This window comes from Aphelocoma coerulescens, chromosome 28 (genome assembly GCF_041296385.1).
Source record: "Aphelocoma coerulescens isolate FSJ_1873_10779 chromosome 28, UR_Acoe_1.0, whole genome shotgun sequence".
Classification (NCBI taxonomy): Eukaryota; Metazoa; Chordata; class Aves; order Passeriformes; family Corvidae; genus Aphelocoma; species Aphelocoma coerulescens.
Genome location: NC_091041.1, coordinates 4,526,055 through 4,539,761, shown reverse-complemented (window position 1 = coordinate 4,539,761; position 13,707 = coordinate 4,526,055). Strand labels below are relative to the sequence as shown.

General features: G+C 53.5%; 1 protein-coding gene across 2 annotated transcripts in view; it reads right to left on the bottom strand.

The window, feature by feature from the left end:
• PTPRS (protein tyrosine phosphatase receptor type S) overlaps positions 1–13,707 on the bottom strand; it is a 149,733-nt gene that overhangs the window by 2,430 nt on the left and 133,596 nt on the right. For both annotated transcript variants that reach the window (XM_068997088.1, XM_068997089.1), the window contains 11 exons: positions 12,514–12,611; positions 10,074–10,197; positions 7,234–7,409; positions 6,563–6,682; positions 6,288–6,442; positions 4,137–4,422; positions 3,543–3,721; positions 2,722–2,848; positions 2,516–2,641; positions 1,186–1,340; positions 331–466 (listed from right to left, as the gene is read on the bottom strand). In XM_068997088.1, the coding sequence (XP_068853189.1) occupies positions 331–466; positions 1,186–1,340; positions 2,516–2,641; positions 2,722–2,848; positions 3,543–3,721; positions 4,137–4,422; positions 6,288–6,442; positions 6,563–6,682; positions 7,234–7,409; positions 10,074–10,197; positions 12,514–12,611 (1,682 nt within the window). The remainder of the gene's footprint in view (positions 1–330; positions 467–1,185; positions 1,341–2,515; positions 2,642–2,721; positions 2,849–3,542; positions 3,722–4,136; positions 4,423–6,287; positions 6,443–6,562; positions 6,683–7,233; positions 7,410–10,073; positions 10,198–12,513; positions 12,612–13,707) is intronic.

Sequence of the window (13,707 nt, the reverse complement as noted above, 5' to 3'; positions counted from 1 at the left end):
TCTCCTGTCAGCCCCATAGCCAGATTCTTGTTCTTGGATAAGAATCGAGGCTCCAGACTGGGATGAAATCTCTAAGAGACTTTCTAACAATAGGCACTGTAAATTTTTTAAAATTAATTTTGCATTTCTTAGGTGAAATCAGCAGTGCAGCCTGCTTGCTGAGTGACCCCAGGTGAGGGTTTGGTAATGCTCAGAAAGGCCAGGCTGGACAGGGCTTGGAGCAACCTGGGATAGCGAAGGGAGTGAAATGAGAGGGACTTAGGGTCCCTCCCAACCCAACCCAACCCAACCCATTCTGTGATTCCTGGGACAGGACAGGGCCCCTCTCACCTCTGTTTGCACCATTGCAGGTCGTTGTGTTCGCAGCATCTTCACTGTCTGGAAAATATCTACAACCCCCTCGTAGCGCATCCGCTCCAGGACGATGCTCAGGGTGATGAACACTCCGGTCCTGCCCACGCCAGCACTGCAGGAAGGGGAGGAAATAAACAGGGAATTGTGTGCTACAATGTTCAAATGTTCCTGTAAATGCTGGGGTTGGGGTGGGGTTGGGCTGGGCCCTGTGAACGTGTTGGAAGTGGAGAGCCTGGGTCAGTCCCCCAGGAGAGATACCCAGAAATAACCCAAGTGCCAGAGTGTGACCCAAAAAACGTTTGAGAAAGGGAAATTTAAAAAGTTAAAAGCTTTGGGTAGTGGTAAACAGCACTGAGTGGAAAAATTTTTCTTCATATGTAATGTTGGGCTTTTGAAATTAAATAATTTTAATAAGAATGGATCATCCTGTCCTGCCCATGGGTTAGGAGGAACAATTCTTGCTAGCAGCAAACACAGCCCAGCAATGCTGGAGGTATAAATTGGGCTGAGACTGGTAAAAAAGACTTCCACTTCTGCAGGTCAAATATTATAGATATTTTACAGATGTGCTGTATTTAACACTGTGGTTCCCATCTCCTTCAGAGTATCAGCATTTCATACCTCTCCTCCAAATATAAAGGGTCAAAAGCCTTGTGGGCAGGGCCAGGGCTGAAGGGAGATGAGTTTGGCTGGCAGAATCAAGTGTTTGGCACTGACACCCCCAAGAAATCTCCCTGCAAGGATGTGGTGGGAAAGGGGGGAGACATCTGGATTTTAATTCCTTCTGCTGTCCCACATCCCCAGATGGATGAGGTGTGTCCATGAGCCTACCTGCAGTGGACAGAGATGGGGCCATCCTGGCCAAACTGCTCCTTGGTCTTGTGTACCTGCCCAATGAAGTCGATAAAACCTTCTCCTGATTTTGGCACACCTTGTTCTGGCCAGTCAGTGAACTGGAACTGACGAACAGTTCGTGACTGACCGTCCTGGGGGGACAAAACAGGAATAGTAAAACACCCTGTATTTGTGACAGAAAACAAAGAAGGTAAAAAAACCCCCCTATTTTTGTTGCTAGTTTGTTAAAGGGCATGAAAAGTTGAGGCAACTCAGTGCTGTAGTCAAGTGCACACGTATTTATTATCCAGCCCCACCATGACGGAGCTGCTTGTGTTGCAGTTGACGTTCCTGGACTCAGCCTGTCAGCACAGATCCACGTCCTGGCAGGTGCTGAAAGCTCTGACCACTGCAGACAGCACAGATGGAGTCTTCAGCAAAGGAACGTTCAAGGTGAGGTGTTGGCCTCTCTATCAATCTTCACAAAGACTTGCCACAGTGTCAGAATTACAGCTGACAGGAAGATAAATCTTGTTCTACGAGGACTGATGAGGCATCCTCCTCCTCAACCTTGCAAATTGAATTATCAGGTTCTGGAATACTTAGGCAACCTCAAAAGCAGGAGACTGAGCTGTGAGAGGGAGGGTTATGTTTGCCTCAGAAATTTGAGAAGGTATTGAAATGTTCCTTTGGATGAGAAACCTGACATTGAATTGAAGATTATTGGAGTGATTTTGTCCCTTTGAACATGACTGGCAGAGGCTCCTCTTCCAACCACAGAAGTGCTCATTTTCTGTAGGGTGCAGAGAAACCTTTGCAAGGTTTTTATCAACTTTTTTTGGGAAATACGTTCTGCTTTCACCTCAAATAAGCTGCAACTAATCCCCAAAGCCAGGCACATCTCTAACAAAGCAACTCCCGGCAGTGAAAGAGGTTTGAAACAGCTTTCAATTGGTAAGAACAAATATTCCAGTACAATCTGTGTGTGTGTTCTGTTCCTGATCACAACTGAGCTCTCAGGCACGCAGACTCCAAACCTCCTTGGGCAGCCCCTTCCACTGCCTGACCACACTTTCCATAAAGAAATTCCTCCTGATGTCCAACCTGAACCTCCCCTGGCACAGCTTGAGGCTGTTTCCTCTTGTCCTGGGAGCAGAGCCCGACTCCCACCTTGTTCTGTGCAGGAGCTGGACTCAAGGATCCTTGTGGGTCCCCTCCAACCAGGATATTCTATGAGCTCTCCTCCACTGAAAATCCCAGCCCAGCCCACCAAACCCTGTTTTGTGCCAGTTTGAACCTCCCTATCCCAGCCCACGGCAGCACCTACCCTGGCATCCGTGACCTTGAACTCCCGCAGGATGTACTGGGGCATGTTGTACTCAGCCATGGGGTCCACGACGAAGTACTGGTACCGTGCCGAGCGCTCCGCGGGCCAGTACTGATGGCACTTTTCCTGCCCAGGGCAGAGACAGGTCCCTGTGAGTCCTTGTCCTGCAGGAGTCCCCTCCCAGCCCCTCCTCTGCCCCCACTCACCCGCCCCATCTCGCGAAGCTTCGTCAGCATCACGACGATGGTGGAGTTGTTCTCCCAGAGCATCCTCCAGAAATCCTCGGTGGTCTCTGCCAGCGGCCCCTGCGTGGCAATGTAGGCCTTCTGCTGCCTGGGGGAGCCCAAAGCAAGGAGGGGTCAGGCGGGAGCACTGCGTGGGCAGAAGCTTTGGGAAATGCATGGAAAGGCTGGAGAGTGGGAGACCAAACGGAAATGCTGGGGAAGGACTAGAACAGCACAAGGTCTAAAGGGTTGGGGGTGTCTTTTGTGCCAGTGGGCAAAAAAAAAAACAAACAGCCAATGGTAAAGCTTTCCTTAAATATCACTTCCAAGGGGAAAATCCAACCACCAGGCTGCCCAAATCCCAGTGCCACAGCTGGGGCCAGCACTGCTGGTGCGCCTGGACAGGAGGAAAACCTGCACATGGAATTGCTTTGTTCCCTCCAAACCCACCCATGGAGGGTTGCAGCTCCCAGGGCTGGAGCTTCTGGGGGTAAGCTCTGGGGACTGCAATGCCCCCAAATCACAAAGGTAATAAAGAGCCCAATCCATATTTGGAAACTTCCCAACAGCAAAATCCACCCCTCACTGATGCTTGGTGTTCAGGACCTGCAGCTGGAGAAGGGCTGCGCTGCTTTAGGGGATCAGTAATTTAAGACCACGGGGAAAATCTCAGCAGGCTGGATTTGGGTCTGCAGGGGGATTTACCTCTGGCCCCTGTGTGCAGGTGATGGGCCAGCCCAGGCTCCCCGTGCGGGGCCCGGCCCAGCCCCAGGGCCACAGAGCTCGGGTCGCCCCGGCCGTACCTGTAGCCGTCGATGAAGCTGGCGTTGATGTAGTCGGAGCCCTCGACGCCGCGGATGGGCTGCAGGCACACCCGGGTGGTCTCGTAGGGCATGATGTTCACCAGGCGGTTCTTGAACTTGTTGCAGGGCAGGTTGGCGCTGATGAAGCGCGAGGTGTGGGCCTTGGAGTTGGCGAGGCGCTGCGGGCAGAGGGACAAACCATTCCCTCAGCTGGAGTGTTCTCCTGACCCTGTGCCAGCCCCCTTTGCCTGTCCTCCCTGTTCCACCCTCCGCGTGCCCTGCTGGGGTTTGCTTTTGGGGTGGGACACAGAGACTGAGGCCTTTCCCTAAGCAAAACTTCCAGAAAATACTACTATTACTACTCAAAAAGCTAAAAACCCCTTCAATTTAAGAGGGAGCAAATTCAGTCTCGATCCGGAATCACCAGGGAAGCCGCCTGTGGTGCCAGGCAGGTCTCCCCTGGGAACTGCAGAACTCAGTGAAGTAATTACCTCCCACATGGAGGCAGCAAGGTCCCACTTGCCTGATGAAGGCTCCGTGTGACCACCGAGCCCTGCACAGGCCCTGCCGCCCCATCCCAGCACCCACACTCACCTTGAACTCCAGCTCCATGCCCGTCACGTGCTCCCTGGCCTCGATCTGTGCCAGTTTCTGGATGTAGCTGTAGAGGTTCCGAGCCGGGACCTCGGTGTTGCCGCAGGCCACGGCCTCGAGCAAGGCATCGTGGATGAAGCTGTACTGGTCCTCTGTCTGCACCATGTAGTTGCGCTGGGACCTCATGAGGGTGACGTGCCCGTAAATGTCCACGGTTTTCTCGTGCTTGATCCTCTCCAGCATGGCGTCGATCACGATGAAGCAGCCGGTGCGTCCCACGCCCGCGCTGGCAGGACAAGGGGAGAGGGAGGTGAAGGATTGGATTGGCTTTCCACTGGGCAGGTGCCAATCGCCCCTCCACACCGCTCTGTCCCCTCCACACTGCTCTGTCCCCTCCACACCGCTCTGTCCCTCCACACCACTCTGTCCCTCCACACCACTCTGTCCCCGTCCCCTCCACACCGCTCTGTCCCCTCCACACCGCTCTGTCCCTCCACACCACTCTGTCCCCTCTACACCACTCTGTCCCTCCACACCACTCTGTCCCCTGTCCCCTCCACACCACTCTGTCCCCTCCACACCGCTCTGTCCCCTCCACACTGCTCTGTCCCCTGTCCCCTCCACACCACTCTGTCCCCTGTCCCCTCCACAGCACTCTGTCCCCTCCACACTGCTCTGTCCCCTGTCCCCTCCACACCACTCTGTCCCCTCCACACCGCTCTGTCCCCTCCACACCACTCTGTCCCCTCCACACCACTCTGTCCCCTGTCCCCTCCACAGCACTCTGTCCCCTCCACACTGCTCTGTCCCCTGTCCCCTCCACACCACTCTGTCCCCTCCACACCACTCTGTCCCCTGTCCCCTCCACACCGCTCTGTCCCCTGTCCCCTCCACACTGCTCTGTCCCCTCCACACCGCTCTGTCCCCTGTCCCCTCCACTGTGACACCCCGGGCCTGGCACAGCTGTGGCAGCCCGAGGCTCCAGCAAAGGGCTGGCATGATCTGAAGGCTGAAAAAGCCTGTTTAATCTCTCCGATCTCAGCAGCTGAAAAACCACTGATGTTGTAACAAGTAACGTGCGTCACCTCTCTCCCTCAATGGTTTTGTGCAGCGAGGTGACATCAGACCTGTGTGTAATGGCATTTACGCCTCAGCGGGGCTCTGTGCTCTCTTGTGCCACTGCTAATAAAGGGTTTCCTTTCACCATTCCAGTGCTGTCCCTTTTTTCATCGAGCCCCCTTGATCTCTGTTAATTAGACTCCCTAACACCTGAACCAAGCAGGTGACTGGAGCTCTGGCAAGAATTTAGCAGCTGATCTGGGAGCTGGTTGTGAGCTGACAGCTCTTTATTCATTTTCTGAGGTGCACAATAATTGCCATGTGCAAGGATAGTGATAAGTTGCCTGCTCACAAAGACTGTTAAAATGGCATCCTCCAGCAGAGGCAGGATTAGCTTCCCCAGCAGCCTGTACAACTCAGATTTTCCCCCAGTGCCCAGGAACCCACAGGCTCCTCCACACCCTCCTGAGGAACACAGGGATTTATCTGCACTGAGACTTCAAAGATTCCTCACTGGGTTGTGAATTGAATTAGGGAATGTTACCTGGCTTCAGCTTGGCATTATCAGAAAGGCTGCAGCACTCAGAAACCCTCTGTCAGTCACTGTCAGCTCTGCCTTAGGCAGCTGAGGCAGCTCTCCCTCCCAAACACCCCAAACACTCTCCAAGGTCCTCCTCCTTTCTCACTGTGACCAGAGACAATTCCACCACACAGAACCAGACACTGGTACAGCACCAGGCACTTCCCACTGCTTAACAAGATCATCAAATCCCAGAATGGTTTGGTTCCAAAGGGACCCTAAAGCTCATCCAGCCCCACCCCCTGCCACAGGCAGGGACACCTTCCACTAGACCAAGTTGCTCCAAGCCCTGTCCAGCCTGGTCTGGAACCCTTGATCCAAGTGATTTGGTACAAATTACACCCCTCATCATCTCAGAAAATGCTGTAGTCAATGGAATCCTCAAGTCTCCTTCTCAGATGCTGCCTGGGAATCCACCTAAGAGCCGTCCCTGTCTCCCAGGTAAATCCACACCCTCCTGAACTTCTGCCTCCCTCGCAGGTGTCCCCATGCCAGGGGAAGGGAAGCTGTACCTGCAGTGCACCACGATGGGACCAGCGTCCGGGGGGTTGCAGGTTTTCACCCGTCTCAGGAAGGCCAGGAACGGGGTGGGGTACTCGGGCACGCCGTGGTCAGGCCACGCTGTGAACTGGAACTGCCGCACCTCGCGCTTCTCACTGGAGCCGTTCTGCAGGACAAGGGAGCGCCAGGGTCAGGGGGGCACCAGCACCCCAAAGCTGCCCGTGCTGTGTGTGCAGGGTGTGCCACAGCCCATCTCCAGGGAAAACAGGAGCAGGAGCCAGCTCACCTTGTGAAGGGAGAACGTTCGGACGCAGAACGTGGCCAGTTCAATGGTGTCCAGCAGCGTCACTTGGATCATTCCGTAGGTGTCCGTGCCTCGGCCTGGCCAGTACTGGTCACACTTTATCTGCAAGACAGGAGGGATGGCTCAGTGCTGGGACAAACCCTTCAGTGGTGGGAAGCTCATTCCTAAACTGCCTTGCTACCAGTGAAGCTGGGCAGGTGGCAAAGGCAAGGGGAGGTGCAAGAAGTGTCTTTGCAGAGCACCAGGACAGGGACAGACCCATCAGAGAAAGCTCCTACTGACTAAGCACAGGCTTTGATGCCGCATCAATCCCAAAGACAACAGACTGGAATGATCCTGAAGATTAGAGGGAATGTACTGGGGCTTGTTAAACAAGAGAACTGAGTATGAAAGTTGCCACATGATTAACTCCAAGACAGACATGCAGTGGGATCCAGTAGCCTCTTCTCCTGGAGTTGCCAAGGAGGCTGCAGCTTTCCAGGGTGAATGGCTTGTTTTTTTAAAAGCAATGAATCACTGAACTTTCAGGGTGCTGTCAGAGCAGGCAGAAATCCCCCCCTGGCTGCACATCAAAGGGATTTGCTGTTCCCCCAACCCTCCCCTCCAATCCCCCTGGATTATGACTAACCAGTCATCTCTCTCACGCATCTTACCCGTGATTTCTCCTCCAGCTTAGTCATCATAACAATGGTGGCTGAGCGCTGCTCCCACACCATCCTCCAGAAGTCCCCAAAGGTCTCTGGCAGAGGCCCTTGGGTGGCAATGTAGGCGTTCTGCTTCCGGTACCCATCGATGTAGTTGGCGTTGATGTAGTCACTGCCCACAATTCCTGTGTCAAATCAGCAAAAATCAGAGAATTGCACAGGACTTCACACAGCTGGAAGCATGAGGAGATTTTTGCAGGGATGCTGTTAGAGAGAAGTCCCCGGCAGAAACACCAGAGCCTTTGTGGCTTGGTGGGTCAGAATCACACAGGCACTTGGCAAGGTTTTCCCAGCTCAGGCTCCTGCATTGCAGGGAGACAGTAACTCCTTGCAAAAGATACTCAAGAGACCAAATATCAAGCCTTGAAACCATAGTGTTTTCACTTGTGTTAAACAGGAGCAAAGCCCTGGCCCAGGGCACCTGCTGCACCAGGGTCCAGTAGGACAAACCTGAGTCCTTGTCCCAGCCCACCCCAAGCCCAGGCAGCAAATGCACGTGGTCAATGACTGTGTGGCCCATAGTCGAATCCCAGGCATGGAGCTACAGCTGGACAGAGTAAAGAATAAAACCAAGCTTGATTTAGCCAATGAAGGCTTTGAAATCACAGGCTTTGACTCGCTGTAAATTGCCTCCTGTCATTTTAAGAGTGTTTTTTTTTTTTAAACTTGCATGAGTTACAGGCTATTGAGTTCCAGCTGCTTGCCTGGGTCCCTGCTTGAGGGTTTGGGATGAGCAGGAGGCACTGCCAGAGTGAAGAGGTTGATTGGGACATGGCAGGAGAAAGCTGCTCTGGAGTTAAAATGGCCCCTGGCACGCGGTGCTGCCCAGGTTCAGCTCCAGAGAGCCGGCGCCTGGCACGGAGCAGCCGCACTCCGGGGTGGTTTGGCTGTTCCCGAGTACAGCCGAGCGCCTGGCAAGGCTGGCAGGATCTGCAAACCCACGATTAACTCGGTGCAGAGTCCTCCTGTCTGCCAGGGAGCCAAGGGTGGGGAGCAGCAGCAGTGGGGAACTGGGCTGCAGCTACTGGGGCTGCTGCTGCTGGCGAGGGGCGAGCCCAGAGCCGCCTGCCCGTCCTCAAGGGCACTCAGGAACTTCAGCTTCTGGAGAAATGGCTTTTGATTAAATTTCTGGAGGGTTCCCTACCCCTGCTCCCTCCCAGTCTGAAATTTCAGGAGGCAGAGAATGTGGCTGTAACGGCAGGAGCGTGATCAAGGCTGAGCTTCCAGAATTAATCTCCTCTCCAGCCCCCTGGGGTCCACTCTGTCATCTGAAATGGTGGCCATGAGCTCCTGCAATGTTTTGCTGTGTGACAGGCCCAGCTTCAGAGAAGTCACAGAATTAAAGCCACTACTTCTTCCTGACCAAGCAGCCGGTGACAATCTGCAGCCTTGACAAATCCAGATTTAAAACAAAGAGAAAGCAACAAAACTAATTCCTCCAGCTCCTTTCACCCTCCAGCCCTGAGCATAAAATAGAGCCCGGTAGGAAGGGGCACAACAGCCAAGACGTGTCAGAACCTCTCAGATGCTTGAAAATTCAACCTTGGCCCATCATCCTTGCACTGTTGGTCCCTCACGGAGCCCTGGGTAGAGCTGGGACTGCTGCCTGCATCCAGCCCCAGATCCAAGACCAGCCCAAGTGTCCTTCACTCCCACACTTGTGCTCTTCTCCTTTCCCTTGAATGACAAAGCAACTTTTTAAAGTCTCTGCTTTCCTTGGCTCATACAATATTAATCTCGGAATTAAACCAAGGCAGAACACAGCCAGCTTCACAAGGAGAAACACTGAAAGCCCTCTAATAGCAGACCAGAGCAATCCAGATTTGTGCAGTTTTTTGGCAAATCACCACTCTCTGCTGCTGCCTCAGCTCTCCCCATTCCCCGCGCCCCTCGGAGCTACTGTGGCACAGGGAGATTATTTTAGCAATTCCCTGGTCTCAAAGGCTTCTGAATTAACCTCTCCATTCACCAGGCAGTTACCAGGACATCCCACATCCTCTCTGCTCTGATGATCAGCTCTTGGCAACGCAAGACTGGCCTTGAATGCTTTATCCACCCGGCACAGCCACATCCTGAGCCCATGAAACTCCAATATTATCTCGGCAGCAGCAACCCAAGCAGGTGCCCTGTTCAACTCCATCTCAAGCCCCTCTTATCCTGGCGTGCACTGGAGCAGCTCTGTCAAGAGCCACGAGTTGTGAAATTTAATGTAAATTTTCTGACTGCACCATCGCTCACATAAGCAGCTCAGGAAACAATTTATGACCCGTCAGGCTCGCACTAACCCCTTCTTATCCTGAGCCTTTTAGGGGCCAGGGCTGCAGCAGGAGCTGCTATCAAGTGATTTTTATGCCTGTACAACTCAGTGGCCACATCTCTGCGGCTGCTGCCTCTCACATTGGTACAACCAGCCCTGTGCTTGCTTCCCATTCCTCCCTGTGCAGCCCCGCTCCGCATTCCCGGCTGCCCCGTTCCTGCTCCCTCTAAAGCCCTACGTGGTCTGAATTCTTCCTGTTAGTCAGAGATGTATCAAACAGGCATCTCCAAGCAAAGAGAAGGCAGTTTCTTGATAAACCAGCCCTTCAAATGAGGGATTGCAGCTCCAGGGGAATATGTCAGTCACCAGAATTTAACAAATGCCTGGTTTACAGAGGTATCTCCTGCTTGCCAAACTCCCAGGGAGACGTGAAGGGAAGAATATAAATAGAGATGAGAGAAGAGCGTGTGCAACGTGTTCCCTGCAGGAACTCCACCCCAGCACTGCCCGGAGGAGTGGGGATGCCCCGTACCTTCGATGGGCAGCAGGATGACCCGGGAGTGGTCGTAGGCGATCACGTTCGCGTAGCGGTTCTTGGGCTTGTTCACTTCCAGGTTGGAGTGCTCCCAGGTGAACTGCTGCCCAGGGTCGATGGACTGCAGGGGTCAGGAAAGGAAACGGGAGAGTCAGTGAGGAGAAAAGCAGCAAATCCAGTTCTGAGCACTTGTTCCACGTGGCTCTGCAGGTCTCGCTGAGGAGCGCAGCGATCACCGTGTGCGTCCTGCAAGAACCCAGCTTTGCTGGTTTATGACCGTGTGGCTGCCCCATCCCTGAAGTGCCCAAGGCCAGGCTGGACGGGGCTCAGAGCAACCCAGGACAGTGGAAGGTGTCCCTGCCCATGGCAGGGGGTGGCATGAGATGGGCTTTAGGGTCCCTTTTGACCCTAAAGAAGTCACCATTCTGTGACTCTATGATTAAAAGCTATTCATGGGCAGCAGGAAGGGACTGGGCTGCTCTGTGTGGAGCAGGGACAGCTTTGCTTGGGACCACAAGGACTCAGCACCGAAGGTTTCCCAGTGCAAATGGGGATGAAGCCCCACGGGAGCCTGGCAGGGCCAGGAGTGCATCCCCTAGCACAAAACAGGGCTAAGGACCCTGGCCCTAGGACACTCAATCAACATGGATTTTTCCCAGAAGGGATGAAGGAATAAACAATGAAATGCACTGGAGAGAAAAACCCCCGCTGCCTGTCCTAGTGATTGATGCCAGGTTTGGTGGTCGGGTTTTTTTCCTCTTTAAAGTCCAGCTGTCCCAGATATGGAAATTAGGTTAATTACGTTTACCTCTAAATCCTCTGCCAGAGAATTAAATAAAACAAGGGCTTAATTCCTTCATCATTTTGCAGAGCCCTTGGGGTTTGCCTCAATTGGAGGCTTGGCAGGAACGTGCCGAGCTGTTTCCTGCTGCTTGCTCTCCCTCTCCCCACCACGTTTTGGGGACAGGGTCCCAGATCCCAAATCCACCCCTCTGAGCTGGCCCTTGCCCGGCCCCGCTGCCCTCCCTGCCTGTGCCCACCCTGGAGCTCCGCGGGCACAGCGTGGTGCAGAACCAGCTGATGAAACTGTGCTCCTGCACTCTGGCTGCAGAGAATTCCTAACTAATGGGTATTTATACTATTGTAATGTGTCTGTTTGCTCTCCATCCCTCTAATCATGCCTCGCCTTCACTTCATTAGCGATGTTTGTTCAGCTCTGGCTCTCCCACTGGAGGAGGTTGGGATGGCACGGAGCCAGGGCACTCGGGATATGGCATTATGCAAATCAGCCTCTGGAATCTGGATGGAGCACATGAACGGGCTGCTGCTGCCCCCGTGCCCCAGCGTGGGAGGAGAGACCCTGGCAGAGCAAAATGCGCCTTCTCCAAGACGTGACCCCCGCTCCGGGTGCGGAGCCGCCAGCACGGAGCCGCTCCCGGTGATATCCGGGAGTCGGGACAGGGAGAAAGCATCCCTTTGTTTGGAAAACATCCGCTCGCTCCCTGCCTGCAAACAGACCGAGGCAGTCTAGACTCGTTATTAGGCTAAAAATACCAGGGCATTTGATGTCTTTAGACAACAAAACCAAGAGTGGAGAGAGGCTTTTTACAAGGGCATGGAGTGATAGGACAAGGGGCTTTAAACTGGAAGAGGTTTTAGATCGGATATTAGGAAGAAATGTCTCCCTGGGAGGGTGGGCAGGCCCTGGCACAGGGTGCCCAGAGCAGCTGGGGCTGCCCCTGGATCCCTGGCAGTGCCCAAGGCCAGGCTGGACAGGGCTGGGAGCAGTCTGGGGCAGTGGGAGGTGTCCCTGCCATGGCAGGAGTGGCACTGGATGGGCTCCAGCCCAGTCTGGGATTGGGTAATCAAACACCACCAGGGCAGGGAAAACGTGCACAAACCCCTCAGACTGACATGTACAAGGAAGTACAAATCATCCTGTTTTCCCATCTTTAGCTCCATGGCTGCTGATGGCATCAGTTGTGGAGGACTCCCTGCTCATCTCACTCAACCTCAGCTGTATAAACTGGGTGTCACAGTCCTTGTTTTGGTCCCCTCCCTGTCCTGCAGCAAGACACAGGTACCCCAAGGACAGCTCCCATCCCATCCCATCCCATCCCATCCCATCCCATCCCATCCCATCCCATCCCATCCCATCCAGCAGTCACCTTCCAGGACTGCATCCCCCTTCTCTGAGGGAGCTCAGCCTCTGCTGACCGGACAAGAGCAGCTCATGGACCAACCTCTGTCTTCTTATGAGCTGGAATTGAACCCAGCAAAGTGCTCAGCAAGTACTTAATTTCCAATACACAAATAGCTTTGAAATTTCAGCTAACCAGATCTTTAAAACAAAGCTGTTTATTTGGATGAAGGCCTGTCTTAATTCCCTAATTCCTGGCTCTGCAAACCCATGCACAGCATTCACTCTTGCTCATACCTCATACTCTTGGGATAATTTCAGGTTATCATTAGCTTTGAGATGCTCTGTGTGTTCAGCCAGCTCGGAAACAGGGATGGGTGGGTGGCTGAGCATACCTAAAAGACAAGACAGCAGGAAAAGAATCTCATTTAATAATAACTAAAATTCACAACCGTTGCGCATTTTATAAGAAAGAAGGAACAAGAAAAGAAAATAAATTACAATGTAAGATCTGCAATGAAAGTAGGGAGGTTAGAAGAGAAGAATTCAGGGCTCGAAATTGTGTCCTTGGAAGTAAAAAATAAAAATCAAGGAAATTAAAAAAAATAACAGTAAAATGAGAGTGTTCCCGTGATGGCCCCATTTTCAATGTGGAAATCAGAGCAAAACAAAAAGGAAAATCCGAAGAGCAGATGCGTGTTAGCGATTCCAAAGTGGACTTGGAATGAGCAAACGCTGCCAGAGGAACCTACGCAGCAAATGGCACAGCACCCGCCGGGATCAGGAACCAGCTCCAACAGAAAGGGAGGCAAGGGCAGGATCCAGCCAACCATGGTGATGTGGGCAGGGGATGGGAATATGCAGATGTGGGGAAGCAGGGGAGGCTTTTCAGGAACTGGACTTGATGATCTTTAAGGTCTTTTCCAGCCTCAAGGATTCTCTGGGTTGTCCTTTGCACAACATCGGTTCTGAAGTTCTCGGTCTGCTCATGGACACTGAGCTCTGACCTGCACCATTCCCAGAGTGCAGCCAGGCCTGGAAACACCCAGCTGGCTCCTCTTCCCACTCATGGCTGGTTCCTTCTACAGCACAGCCCTCCCTCCCTCCCACCGTGGGTTTGGCTGCACCATCCAGGCTCTGCTGGGAAATGGTGTCACCTTTTGGGAAGGACAGGCAGGGGGACTGGAACAATTTGCTGCAGGGTCTGATGCCCCTGAGCTGGTTCAGCTGCTGCCCCTGCAATCCCTGCCAGCACTTTGGTGTGCTGGTGCTGAGGCAGCCAGAGCTGCCAGGGAGCTCACTGGAGCCATACCGGGAGGTCCCACCAGCTCAGACTGGTCCAACTGGGGCACATCTCAGCCACCACCAGGGTGAGCAGCCATGGCTGACTCAGTTCTCAGCCTGGGATTTGCACATCCTGCTCTGAAAGGGGCAGCTGGAGCTCTGGGAAGAGCAGGGACCCTTCCCTTCCTACAGTCCCTCAGTGGCTAC